This window comes from Lynx rufus, unplaced genomic scaffold (genome assembly GCF_022079265.1).
Source record: "Lynx rufus isolate CCGP_SWC_20201006 ecotype Redwood Valley unplaced genomic scaffold, mLynRuf1.p SCAF_1, whole genome shotgun sequence".
Lineage (NCBI taxonomy): Eukaryota > Metazoa > Chordata > Mammalia > Carnivora > Felidae > Lynx > Lynx rufus.
The window spans coordinates 228,681,670-228,696,436 of record NW_025814823.1 but is presented as its reverse complement, the minus strand read 5'-3'; the positions used below and the strand labels follow the sequence as shown (position 1 = coordinate 228,696,436).

General features: G+C 40.2%; 1 protein-coding gene across 1 annotated transcript in view; it reads right to left on the bottom strand.

Moving 5' to 3' along the window:
- The window catches only part of DNAH5 (dynein axonemal heavy chain 5), a 231,275-nt gene that overhangs the window by 65,634 nt on the left and 150,874 nt on the right, over positions 1–14,767 (bottom strand). Inside the window, exons 56-58 of the mRNA XM_047077331.1 lie at positions 4,161–4,392; positions 2,928–3,042; positions 2,509–2,685 (exon numbers count right to left, since the gene is read on the bottom strand). Of these exons, the coding sequence (XP_046933287.1) occupies positions 2,509–2,685; positions 2,928–3,042; positions 4,161–4,392 (524 nt within the window). The remainder of the gene's footprint in view (positions 1–2,508; positions 2,686–2,927; positions 3,043–4,160; positions 4,393–14,767) is intronic.

Genomic DNA, 14,767 nt, shown 5'->3' with positions numbered 1-14,767 from the left:
TGGGGGGAGAGGTATGTCTAAAGCTCAACCTATTTCAGCTAAGTATTGGATTCCTCTTTTCTCTGAAGACAAAGCAGTGTGACTGCCACATAATTTCCTAGACATGCTTGCAATATAATAGTTATTTAACATCTGGAGGTATTTTGTTTGTTTGTCTGGAGTCAGATTAGTTTTGAGATAGGATGAGAAATATTCTTTGTGCTTACCTTATTTCTTGTATAGATTTATGTGGCCTGATGCCAAAAGGTTAGTTTGAGGGGATCTAGAACTTCTTAGAATAAATTGGTAGTACCATATTTCAAGATTTCAAAAGCCCACAAGGAAGCAATAAAATGGAGGCAGAACCAATGAAGGAAATTATTGAAAATCTCTCCAATACACCCCATCATGTTACCCCTGTTTCCGGACATTTCTGCATTGATGTTTATGTGGAATATCTTAGTGGTAGAGAACATGAAATTAGGAGGATAAAGAAAAATATTTTATAATACAGAAAAGATGCTAAGCCTTTTAAATCTTGGGAAAATTTACACCTTTAAGCATGATCTAAGATGCCATAGGCTCTTTTTCTATGATGCAATGGGGTATCATGAGTTAAGTAAAGATTTAAAAGATTCTTTACACTATCAATGTCTTCTTTCTATTGATCAGAGACCCACAGTCAGAAGCCAAAATGCCCCAAAAAGGGGGTTGGGTGGAGACCAGGATCTCGAAGAGATATCTAACCCCCACGTTCACTGCAGCACTATTTACAGTAGCCAATATATGGAAGCAATCTAAGTGGTCATCAGTGGATGAGTGGAGAAAGAAATGTGAGATATACATGTGTAGAGAGAGGGAGTGTGTGTGTGTGTGTGCGCGTGTGTGTGTGCATGTGTGCATATGTGTGTGTGGCGTGCCTATGTTCAATGGAATATTATTCAGCCTTAAAAAAAATAAAGGAAATACTGCCATGTGAGATAACATAGATGGACCTAGGGGCCATTATGCCAAGTAAACTAAATATAGAAAAACAATATGATCCCATTTACATGTGGAATCTAAAACAGGCAGATTCATTGAAGCAGAGAGTGGAATGGTGGTTGTCAGGGTCTGTCAGGAAGAGAAAATGGGGAGCTGATGGTTTTCAATTATGCTAAATAAATTCTGGAGAGTTACTACAGAGCACAGTGCCTATCGTTAACAATACTGCATTATACACTTCAAATTTGTTAAGAGGGTAGATTTTAGATCCTATGTTAAATGTTTTTATGACATGAAAAACAATAACAACAACAATGGCATTAAAGGGAGCAGTGGGGAAACTTTGGGAGGTAATGGACATGTCAATGGGCTTGAAGTTAGGGATGGTTTCAAGGTATATATTTATTCCCAAACTTTCCGAGTTGTATACAGTATACACGTCCTGGTTTTTACATGTCAGTCATACCACAGTAAGTTGATTTTTTAAAAACAGGCAGGGGGGAGATGAGGAGTCCACCAGTCTAAGAGACTGAAGACCCCACGGGGCTTTGAGGATGAAGAAGCACACTCTAGCCGGTGAAAGGAGGAAGACAGAAACAGTAAGTGAAGACACATCACAGTAAGAGTAGTGTGAAAAGTTGGAGGGACAAAGGAGGCGGCCATATCTTCATTATCTCAAAAGAGTAGAAACTCATATTTATATATTGCTCAGGAAACTAAAAGACTCAACTTGGATCAAAAAAGATTTAGAAGTGTCTAAGGCAGTGAGCCAAAGAAGCGATTAAAAAAGCTTGCATTGTCAAGTAACGAGGCATGTTTAGTGGGGGTTCTAGAACTTGAATTAGCTGTGGGCAGATCATCAGGGCTTCATTTCTCCAGCCATTTCCTAGACCAGGAATCAATAACATAAGGCAGTAGCTGAGTAAGACCGAAGTAAAGGCAATCTTCAATCGAGTCCCCAGAAATCTTCAATTGGGCCTTCGAAACTGGACCAGCTCTTTAAGGTGGGGCCTATGTCACTAAACTCATCATATTTTCTCAGAATCCAACCTCCTTCCTAATTTTGCCATTTCTGCTATTGCCACGCAAGTTGGGACCTGTTCAGAACCTGCCGTTTACAGGCTACATTAGGTCAGCAGCTCTGTATTTGGGTAAAATCCACAGATACAGTCAGAGAACGTTGTCTCTTACAGACCCATGCCAGGGTCCTCAATGAATGAGGAGAGAAATGTTATTTTAGAAATTTTATGTGACTTTCCCAATGTCACATGTCTTATTGGTGACAGAGTGGAAATGAGAACCCAGGACTCCTGACCGCCAATCTATGACACTGCCCATCATTCAGGAGTGAAGAAAATGAGATGCGAAGTAGCAAAAGCAATATCTACACGGAGCTAATAACATCACCCTGCAGAAACTATTCCTTGAAATAGTTCTAGGGAAGACCTTTGGTCTAGAGCACTAGAGCGTTTCCTTGCTGTTATTCGTTTTCCTTCGCCCTCCTCCCAGGCGCTGAACTTGACACCTGCCATATCACACATTTACCTGCAGGGCTGCTTCTGCCTCTTCTAAAGCTGGTTTTGCGGTTTCCAGTTTTTCTTCAGCGGTGGCTTTGTCCTTAGAGATGCTGTCTACAATGGCTTGGGCTTTGTCCTTCACCTTCTGTACCTCAGCCTTGACCTTCTCAGCGGCCTGCGCTTTCATTGTCACTTCTTTTAAGACCTAATTCAATATAGAAGGGGAAAAAAGCTCACAGAACAAAGCTTGGCAGGCTGAAAATGCACATTTTTGCCTTGATTTGTTGAGTTGGTCTGGTATCGTTTCCCAGTGAGATTAAGAGTATTAGATTCTATTGGAAATAATCTGTACTTTCACGGTGACAACTCAGTGAATACGCATACATCGTTAACACTTATTACCAGGAATTTAAAACAAATGTGGCACACGTGTGAGTGCCCACGCACCGTGTCGGCTTTATCATTGGCCACTTGGAGCTCCTTTTCCTTCACTGCTAGTTCTGTGCTCAGGGCTGCAACAGATTCTGAGGCTTCTTTTAGCTTTTCCAATCCAGTATTCATTCTAGGATTAAAATCCAAGCAAGCCATGGTTAAAATTTGTGGTTTTCCAAGCACTGGTTCATTAACACAGACAGCAATGGTCGTATTTGAAGAATGAGGGTCTGTGCAAATAGCAAATCCAAGAGGGCTTGAGGAAAAGAATATGCATCCAGGGTTGATGCCTAACTAAACACGTCCATATGTTTTTCACACACCGCATGTGGGACAGTGAACCCATTACAACGCTGCACAACATGAAGAACAATCGTGGGTCTAGAATCTGTATCATGAAGGAAACAGGCCTAATGAAGTTTAGTTAAATGACAAGAGACTTCAAATGCTTGAAACCCAAATCTGGAGGAAGGAAAATAAATAACTTCTGTTTTGTTTTGTTAAAAAGACCAATTAAGTTAAAAGAAGAAAGATTTGGGATTAAGGAATGAAACAAATCAAGGAATGAAGCCATCAGAACCACCCTGCAAAGGGATGCTGCCTGTCTGGGCCTGAGATAATGTAACCCCAAAGACCAGGGCCCTCAGAGTCAGTCAGTCCAATGTCCCACCCAGGGTCCCTTATGAAGCATCCCTGGCTGGTTCTGGCCATATCCAAGCAGAAGCTATAGGTGTTCAGAAGAGAGCTGGGCAGAGCAGTGAAATCTGGAACAGAGTTCAGTGAAGCAGGGTATTCTCTAGGCAGTGAACGTCAGCATTCCAGAGAAGGACGAGTGGAGGGAGGCAGGCAGTCTGAATTCTCTATTTACGCCATTATGTCATTCAGTATTATAGCAAGTAGTAGGTCACATGAACACTTGGCAACACTTTATTCTACTGGGCAAAAACAAAGCTCCTAGCAATCATGGACTAATCCTTGGAATAGGCTTGAGAGGAGGGTGCCTCAGCCTCAGCACTATTGGCATTTGGGGCTGATTCTTTGCTGCAGAGGGCTATCCCGTGCACTGTGAGATGTTAGCAGCATCTCTGACCTCTACTCATTTGCTGCCAACAGCACCCCTTCCCGACCACCTGAGTTGTAACAAACAAGAATGTTTCTAGTCATTGCAAAATGCTCCCTAGGAGCAAATTTGCTCCCCGTTGAGAGCCAATGCTTTAAAACAACTTTATATCCGAACTTCACACTTACCTGTTGGCCAGGGTTTGCACTTCTGCACGCTTTTCTCCATATGTGAGCATATAGCCTTGAATAAAGGAGAGGTACGACTTGGGAGTCACATGAGCAGGCCGTCGGAATCTCTGGAAATAATCAACACACTTCTCAGCTACCCCGTCCTGGAAGGAGCCCATGCATTGGACCACTTCCTTCTTGGTTTCCAAACTGCAGTCAATATCATAGGGGGACAGGAAGTGTTCAGACACTAGAAGGAATAAGGATGGCAGTGTGTGAAATATACACACGAATGACCATCTGAAAAGTCAACTGGCTAATTTTGAAAGATTTAGACGTTTTTTAGGACTGCAGACCATTTTTATACCCAAACTTGGTAAATATCTGTCAGCATTTTTGGCCCCAGGCCTATGATTTCAACAATTTTATTTTCCCTTTCATTTATAAAGCTGTAACAGACCTCAAGACTATCATCAGCCTTTGTTTTCTGTTACTTATGCAAAGAAGTCTCTTCTGCATGGCTGCGGGTTCTGGTCAACTGCCAGCCTGTTTTATGCTTCACATAAGGGCAAAAGTGGTACAAATAACTCAGAAATCAGTGCCCACCTGGTACTCAAATTTAACATTCCCATTCATTTTTAAATGCAGAACCTGTCATACCCTTAATTCCCCCAGGCTCTGACTGCATTTGGAATGTGGAATGTTTGCCACTATATTTTTTTAGGCCTGGGTCATCCTGTTCTTAAAAGTGGTGGGTGGCCATTTGCAGTCAATTCTAATTTACAGTGTCCTTTAAAAATGTTTGGGTAAAAACCTCCTGTTGAAGACCTTTGTCTTCCCGATACTGCCAATCATGGGACCCATTCTAAGGCAGCATTTCCTATTATAGGAAGAGGCCATAAAGCCAGACCTAATCAATCACCACAAACACGCTGAGTGTCTGCGGCACACCAAGCCCTGTGATGGCACTGTGGAGCTAAAGACTAGTATGAAATTTGGCCTCAATGCCAAGGAATTTACAAAGGTCATGCACAATGCAGTTAGAAGTTATCATAACCAACTTTATGTATCTTGGGGGATACAAAACTGCGTACAGATTTGCTTGAAAAGTACTTAAAGCATTGAATAATGTACATAAGAGTTGCAAATAGAAATATGGCCAATAAAAAGGGAAGGAAAGAGAAGGAATCACGTAAACAAACCTATCTGGTGATAGTTGGCAAAGAAATAAAAAATGATTAGCAACTGATCGCTAAATTAAGTTCTTAAAGCAATTGTGGGGTAGTGTTTACATCTATGTAAATAATAGGTACCATTTCTCGGCTTGGTTATAAACAAAGTTTACCATATACATTGAAAGGCCATAAATTAAGACTCAGAAGTCATATTTTCTGATATGAGTTAAGCAATCTCTACAAAGAACAGTTTAACTTCTAGGAAGTTTAAGTCTAGGCACCAGGAACACAGGAACAATCTTTGCCTAGGATAAAGTTTTTGTAGGTATTAACCCCTACAGCTGCAATATTCACCATGCACCAGGCACGATACTAAGTGCTTTACTTGGCATTACAGTGACCTCGGGGAGGTTCCCACTTTCTGAAAACCTCCTTGTATTTACTATGTAATGATTTTTTCCCTTCTTATGTGAACAGAGAGTATCAATATGGGGAATTCTTTTTTATGTAGCAAGTGCTGTTTTTATCTCCCTAAAAGTCAAAGAGAATAAAAATAGAGTAGATTCAAAGGATATTTTTCCAAGGACCCACAATCTCTGGTGCAGGAAAGGTTATGAAAACAATCAGATCACTTTTACTTAGCGTGACCAAAGCCTGCTAAGCTCAAGCAAGAGGCCATTGAAAACCCTTCCAAGGTCATCTCTATTATCTAATCACCAAAGCAGCAATGCCAGTTTGGGGGCCCATCTTCAGACTGAAGCCTGGGGTTGGTATGGGTTATATTTTGGTGTTGTGTGCTCACAGCACTTGATGGGAATGAGGTGAGGTATGTGTGGGATAGAGAGGAGAATGTTCGGATCACTGCCTGAATTTTGGTGCCCTTCAATTTCCACTTCATTGAGATGAAAAGAATTGAAGTAACAAAGTGAAAGAGGGACATGAGTTGCCTATCCAGCATCCATCCTCTCTCTTTGTTACTAAAAGAATCTCTATTTTGCTCAAGGTAACAATCTGCCCAACTAAAATTCGTCGATTGTCCAGACTCTCTTACAAGTAGGGGTGACCCAGTTGAGGCCAATGACGTGCAGACAAAAGTTCTTGGGGAAGAACGTTGCCCTGAACTAAAAGGCAAATTTCACAAGGCATCAACAAACATAATGTCTGGAGATGCAACAGCCACCTTGTGCCTGTAAGAGTAAAAGCCACACCCTAAGGACAACAGCAAGATAGAAGGAGTAAGACCCCCCAAATGGCATCATCCTGGACTGCACAGCTCTGTATTTTCTTGGCAGCAGGAGAAGGGGGGAGAAAAAAGTACTTGCTTGAGCAAGCACTTCTCTGGTTTTCTCTTAGAGCCAAACACATTCTTAACCGATACCTTCAGAGGGCAAGCATGTCTAATCTTGACAAAACCTTATCAGTTAATCCTTACAACATCCCTAAGTGATGAATTTTAATATGTACCTTTTGTACAGAAGAATAATGAGGCTTAGAGGAGTTTCCTTGCAGATGGCAGATTGGCGATTCGATCCAAGGATGATGGACTCCAAAGCCCATGTCACCTTGATTTAGAAATCCAAAGACAACTGAACTCTGTAGTCTTTTAGAGTGCTAAGCAAACACACTCAACTGCAGCACCAAGTCCAAAAATATTTATTGACTAATGTGCTTCATAAGCAAAATAGGCTAATTTTCCCAGAAAAAATGTGGATACTGTTGTGGTTGGCATTACTTTCTGAGGGGTTATCACGTGAAGCTGCCTTCTTGATGATGTATCACCAGCTGTGAGCGGCTGCAGAAGCAGGGTGGCTAGCTCATAAGACCATGTCTTGTATATTATAAATCAAGCAATAATTCTCAAAGAGGGCCATTTTATTCACATAATTAAAATGGCCTTCTTTGAAAAAAAATACACCATATATATGCTATTGATTTTGCTTGAGACTTCATTTTCAAGTGAAGATGGCCTATTTTTATAACAATGTGCTTATTTAAAATGTAATCTAGAAGAACATTAAAAGTTACCTTTACCATGGAGAAATCTAAATGAAGTTCATGGGTTTAGGAGTGACATTAGTACCACAGAGTATCATTAAGAAATGCAAGACTACTATCTTAATAATACTGGAATTAAACAAAAAAACCTAATAAAAAATGAAACAGGAAAGGAAAATCAAAATGCCTCAGCTGATGGAAACCTCTGCCCCTCATTCTCCCAAAAAAAAAAAAAAAACAAATTAAAACTGTAACACACCACAAATTGATGCCAGTATCCCCAAAGAAGCCTTTGAATGAGTCATAAACTACTTTGGATCATAAAGTCAAAAGTTAAAAAGAAACTAATCAAATAATGTATCAGGAAGAAATGAAAACAGGAATTGACTGAGCTCAGGAAATAAGAAGAAAAAGACAAAACCATCTTGGAAATGAAGACTAAACTAAAGGTAGCCAAGGAAGGGACAAAAAAAGAGAAAAAAAATACAGATAAGACCACCAGAATGAAGAGAATACAGACATTTAAAGAAACAATTCATTCAAGACAACGCCATATAAAGCTAAAAACAAAGGTTTGCCAAAATGGAGGTTATTAAATGGTGGAAAAGACAAGACTTTACAACATAAAACAAGGCATATTTTTCTTTAAATGCTTTATCAAGAGACTTAGTCAATTTAAATTCACATATGAAAAAACTCACATTTTTCCCAAAAGCACTTTAGTTATGAAAATACTACAAAATCTAGTATTAACCTTCTAAGTAAGCATCTTTAAATTAGAAAAATACTCTGTGCAATAACATCAATCCAAAAAAGAAATTAAGAAGAACTAATTTATAATGATAGCATCCAAAAGAATAAAATATGTAGGAATAAACTCCACCAAAGGAAATGAAAGACTTGTACGCTAAAAATTATAAACTACTAATGAAAGAAATTAAAATAAACACAAATATATGAAAAGACATCACATGTTTATGATTTGGAAGAATTATTATTTTCAAATGTCCATACTACCCAAAGCCATCTACAGATTCAATAGAGTCCTGATCAAAATTCCAATGGCATTTTTTTACAGAAATAGAGAAAACAATCCTAAAATTCATATGGAACAACAGAAAACCCAAAAAAAACCAAAGCAATTCTGAGCAAGAACAAAACTAGAGGCGTCACACTTCCTGATTTCAAAATATATTACAAGGTTACAGTAATTAAAACAGTGTGGTATTGGCCTTAAAAATAGACATATAGACCAATGGAACAGAAGAAAGTTCAGAAATAAACCCATATATATATTGATTTTCAACAAGGGTGCCAAGAATACACAATGAGGAAAGGATAGTCTCTTCAATAAGTGGTGTTGGAAAAAGTGGAGATCTATATGCAAAAGAATGAAATCGGACTACTGTCTTACACCATACACAACACTCTATGTATTGTTTAATCTATTTTGAGATTAAAATAGATTAAGTAGATTAAAGACTTAACCATAAGACCTGAAACCATAAAACTCTCAGAAGGAAGCATAATGGGTAAGCTCCTTGACAATGCTCTTGGCCATAATTTTTGCACATGACACCAAAAGCACAGGCAACAAAAGCAAAAACAACATGGGGCTACACCAAACGAGAAAATCTCCTGCACAGCAAAGAAATCAATTAACAAGTGAACAAGTAACTCATGGAATGGGGGAGAAAATATTTGCGAACTGTACCTCTGATAAGAGCATGTGAAATAAATAACTCCTACAACTCAACAGCAAAAAAACAAGTAACTTGATTAAAATGGACAAAGTGGGGAGGTGCCTGGGTGACTCAGTCAGGTAGGCGTCTGACACAATTTCGGTTCAGGTCATGTTCTCATGCTTTGTGAGTTCAAGCCCCACATCAGGCTCTGTACTGACAGTGTGGAGCCTGCTTGGGATTCTCTCTCTCTGCCCCTCCCCTGCTCACGCTGTCTCTGTCTCCTGAAAATAAATAAACTTGAAAAAAATTTCTAAAAAAAATGGATAAATTAACTGAAAAGAGATTTCTTTAAAGAAGACATACAAATGGCCAACAGATATATGAAAAAGTGTTCAACATCACCAATCACCAGGGAAATGCAAATCAAAATAACAATGAGATATCACTTCACATCAGTTAGGATGACCATTATCAAAAAAAACAAAAGATAACAAATGTTGGCAAGGGTGTGCAAAAAAAGGAGGGTCCTCACAGTGTGGAGGGTCCTCAAAAAATTAAAAATAGAGCTACCATATGATACAACAATCACGCTTCCAGGCACATTTCCAAAGGAAGTAATATCACTGTCCCAGAGATATCTGTGCCCCTGTGCTCATAACAACGTTATTTACAGTAGCCAAGGCGTGGAAACAATTTAAATGTCTGTTGATGGTTAAATGGATATACATGCAATAGAATATTATTCGGCCTTAAAAAAGACAGCCTGCCAAAAAAAAAAAAAAAAAAAAAGACACCTGCCATTTGCAACAACATGGATGAACGTGGAGGGCATTATGCTAAGTGAAATAAGCCAAACACAGAAGGACAAATACTCCATGATACCACTTATAGGAGGACTCTGAAGTGTCAGACTCATAGAAGCAGAGAGAACTGTGATTGCCAGGGACTAGGAAGAGGGGGTCCCATTTCCCCCTCCTCCCAGTCAGAAAGTAACAAAAAGTACAAAGTTTTAGCTATTCATGAATAAGTCCTGGAAGTCTACTCTGTATCATGATGCCTGTAGCTAACAATGCTATTTGTATACTTAAAATTACTACAAGAGATCTTACGTCGTGTTCTTATCACAAAATAATAATAATAATAATAATAATAATAATAATTAAGAAATAACTTAAGAACTTCTTACACTTAAGAAGTCAGAAGGAAACTTCTGGAGGTGATGGATTGTCTATGGTACAGATTACGATGATAGTCCCATGGGTGTGTATTTACCTTGAAATACATCAAGTTGTATATTTTAAATATGCTCAGCTCTTTGTATATCATTTATACCTCAATAAACAGGCTTAAGAAACAAAAAATGCATCTTAAAGAATAAAATATTAATCGGGGCGCCTGGGTGGTTCAGTCAGTTGAGCGTCTGACTTCAGCTCAGGTCATGATCTCACCATTCGTGGGTTCTAGCCCCGCATTAGGCTCTGTGCTGACAGTTCAGAGCCTGGAGCCTGCTTCAGATTCTGTGTCTCCCTCTCTCTCTGCCCCTCCTCCGTTCATGCTCTCTCTCTGTCTCAAAAATAAACATTAAAAAAAATTTTTGTTAAAGAATAAAATATCAATAAAATACTAATTATAAAAATATACAATTTGGGGCGCCTGGGTGGTGCAGTCGGTTAAGCGTCCGACTTCAGCCAGGTCACGATCTCGCGGTCTGTGAGTTCGAACCCCGCGTCGGGCTCTGGGCTGATGGCTCAGAGCCTGGAGCCTGTTTCTGATTCTGTGTCTCCCTCTCTCTCTGCCCCTCCCCCGTTCATGCTCTGTCTCTCTCTGTCCCAAAAATAAATAAATGTTGAAAAAAAAATTAAAAAAATATATATATATATACAATTTAATATTTTATGGGAAATAGTATAATCTAAATGATATATACTAACACAAATGAAATCATGTATTTCCTTTCTGATGTGGCTGGAGATAATAATTTAATTTAGAATCAGAATCCTGAAGACAACTTGAATAAGGTTGTTTCTAGAAACCTCATGGCTAATTTTCCAAAAAGAATAAACAACACTTAAGTTCCTAAGTATATTAAGTATTTGCAATACCCACACATGGTATTCTTTACAATTAACAGAAGCAAGGTTAATATTAGGTGCGTAGATGTTGGTTTTCCCAACAAGATTTTGTATTTACTAAATAAAGGAGCTATGTCTTATATCTTATAATTATTTTATCCACTACTGTGACTAGCACAGTAAACACTTACCAGACTAGACTGAAGACATACCACAAAAAATTACAGGTTATCAATAGTTTAAGAATATTTCAATACCAGGTACATGATATAAAGTCTACGTGCTAAGATATTGGAGGGCCAAGATGGGAGGGCAGGAAACTAAATATTCCTTAGAGAACAAAAAAAGAGTGAAGGATGTGATGAGTTCTGACTAAGCTCTGGAACTTAGATAAACAGAGGAGACTGAAGAGAATATTCTTGATCTAAGGGGGACAATGTATGGAGAATAAGTATGATTAAAGCATATTCAGAGGACAAACAAAAGAGATATCTGGGGAGAAAAAGAGAGAGAAGGTTTGTGTTGGGTTAGAGAAGACTGCAAGTAAATGAACTTTGACAGACTGACTCATTCATTCAGCACTGGTAGCTGCCCAGATTGTGAATAAAAGATAGGTAGTCCTTGACCTCATGGAGTTTTTAGTCTAGTGGGCCAGATCAACACACAACTATACAAATGGCAGACTGTGGTTAGCCCCAGGAAGGAAGAGCACAGAGTGCTATGAAGTGATACCATGGGATCAGTTTTGTGGGGAGAAGGGGAGGCAGGATTGTTCCCCTTAGGAAGGGAAGTTTGACTGAGCCAGCACCATCCTGACAAAGGGAGGAGGGTCCAATAGGATGGAGGAGGAGGGTGTCACATGGGAAGAAAAAGCAGCCTGTTCAAGGATCGAGAAGAACAGAATAGGAAGAAAGAGTGACCTCAAGGGAAGATGGGGGGTGGGCAGGGCCACTCTTCCCAGCCTGGGAGGCCAGGCTACGTAACATGGCCTTTCCCCCAAGAGCACGGGGAGGTCATGCAAGGTTCTAAGTAGAAAGCTGTGTGGTTGGGTTTGTGTTTTCCTCATTCTTCTGTCAGCATTGTGGGATAGATGGCAGACAGCTGGAAGAGGAGGAGAGGTCATTAGAAAGTGATCTGGGTTTTCCAGGTGAGTGACAATGACAGCTTGGCCTGGGACATCTGTGAGAGGGAAAGTGCTAGAGACAGTTCCCCAGTATTTAAAAGATAAAGTCAACTTGGGGTACCTGGGTGGCTCAGTTGGTTAAGCATCTGACTCTTGATTTTGGCTTTGGTCATAATCTCATGGTTCATGAGATTGAGCCCCGTGTCAGGCTACAAGCTGCAGTGTGGAGGCTACTTGGGATTCTCTCTCTCCCTCTCTCTCTGACCCTCCCGCCCCAAATAAATAAATAAACTTAAAAGAAAAAGATAAAGTCAAAGTGATTTGCCAATGGAGCAGACTTGAGAGCTGAAGGAAGCTGGGATGTTCAAGACAAAGACAAAGCTCTCTGATTGCAGAGAGTTTTTGTGGATGATGGTGGGACTTCCTGGGGAAGGGACCAGAGGAGAGGCAGTTCAGCAGCAGACACATGGAGTAGCGGTCTGTAAAGCCCCCATGAGGATGTATCAAGCAGGCAGCCAAGTGCACAGAATGTATCAAGCAGGCAGCCAGAGGACCGACGAGACTAGAGCGAAAAGTTGATGGGGCACATCACCCAGAAGGATGACAATGAGCTTGCCTGGGAAGAGGATCCGGACTGAAGACACAAGCCCACCTTACCCCCTACTATGCCTGGCTCTATAAACAGCATGGAGTTCAATAAATACATTCACAATAAACAAACAAGGAGCCTCATCCGTTGAAAGTCAGGACAGCAGCTAGGAAACAACTACACGGAAATGAAAACTTCCCTGACCTCCATGTAATCCTGGCTTGGGTTGATACGATGAGATTTAAAAGAAAGGGGCAGAGGGGCACCTGGGTGGCGCAGTCGGTTACGCGTCCGACTTCAGCCAGGTCACGATCTCGCGGTCCGTGAGTTCGAGTCCCGCGTCGGGCTCTGGGCTGATGGCTCGGAGCCTGGAGCCTGTTTCCGATTCTGTGTCTCCCTCTCTCTCTGCCCCTCCCCCGTTCATGCTCTGTCTCTCTCTGTCCCAAAAATAAATAAACGTTGAAAAAAAAATTTAAAAAAAAAAAAAAAGAAAGGGGCAGATTTGTGAGAAATTAACAAAGGAAAGATCAGTGAGGCCTTTGTCTTGTAATAAAAGAGATGATTGAAATACAGACCTAGCAGGAAGGGCTCTATATGTAAATTAAATCATCTTAATTATGGTATATTACAATGTTTGTCACTTGAAATTGTTATTTTATTGTTCATAATAATACCTTACATGCCACCCTACAAAGTACTTGCATTCTAATTACCATGTTTCATAGTTAACTTTAATATAGCTCTTAAATTCTGTCATTGTGTGCTCTGCATTTATATCCTACTTCAAGGAATTTTAAAGCTTTACCCTTAGTTGTGTTTACATTTTAAGAGGACTTAAAATTTTAAATCACTGGCCTTTTCTCAAACCTTAGAAGACAAAAGAGGAAAATGTACATGTGTACTTTGAATATGTAAAAACATTCTGTGTTTAAAAGCCACAGATTGGAAAAACATTATTGTCAACAGCAGTTTGCAGAGAATAAAATGTCCCCAGTGGATAAGAATTTGTTAAAAATATATATAAATCTATAAAACCTGGGTTCCTCCCCCAGTACAGATCCTAATGCTTCTTAAATCTCTGACAAGTCCCTCGGCTTCAGCGTCCCCCGTGTCTCCATCTGTAGGAGATGGGCTAATCGGTCGTTCTCACACTGGGCACCATAGAACTGGAGCGCCAGACTTGGGTGTGACACAGACGTGGGCTGGGGCTGGGAGGGCAGGCTCCAGCCCCCTCCTCACCTCCTTCACCTCACTTTTTATCTACCAAGGCTACCAGCAACGTATTACTGGGAAATAGGACTCTTCTGAATTATTATTAAAACATAACCAGACAAAAAGTTTGAAAAACCACTGCCGTGAGACAGGGCACCCCTGAGATTCTGATACAACAGGTCAAGGGTGAGTGAGGCCTAAACATCCCGATCACTTAAAATGTCCACAAGCAATTTCTCCCCCAAAGCTGAAAAAACATAAACTCAATGATCTCTAACATCTCCTCTACTAACATCTCTTCCACAGAAGTGGAAGCAGCAAGGATCCAAGTCCCAGAACACTCTAGCTAACATTCCTTTCAAGGATAGGAACCATCAGAGGACTGCTGGATAATGTCTTCTTCTTTGATTTCCAGCACTGCAGCCACGAGAACAAAACGTCCAAGAGACATTTGGCTTCAACTACTCTGAGATTGGCCAATCCACTTTGAAAAGAACACAAATGCTGTCAAAGCAGTTAAAACCTCAGTGCCTTCCTGGGACATCCTGGAACGTGTCTGGGGATCCAACAGAGACAAAGCCTTTAAGCATCCCTGAGAAGACTAGAATCACTGGAAATTAATCCAAGGGAGTACAGACTGAAGATCACTATCTGATAACCACACTCTGGGAAAAATTAGCTACCTAATATGAAAGAGCAGCATCTTGTAAATATCCTAAACTGCTGGACAAAGTGACTTTTGACTCAATCCAGTACAGAGAGAACAAACAGCAC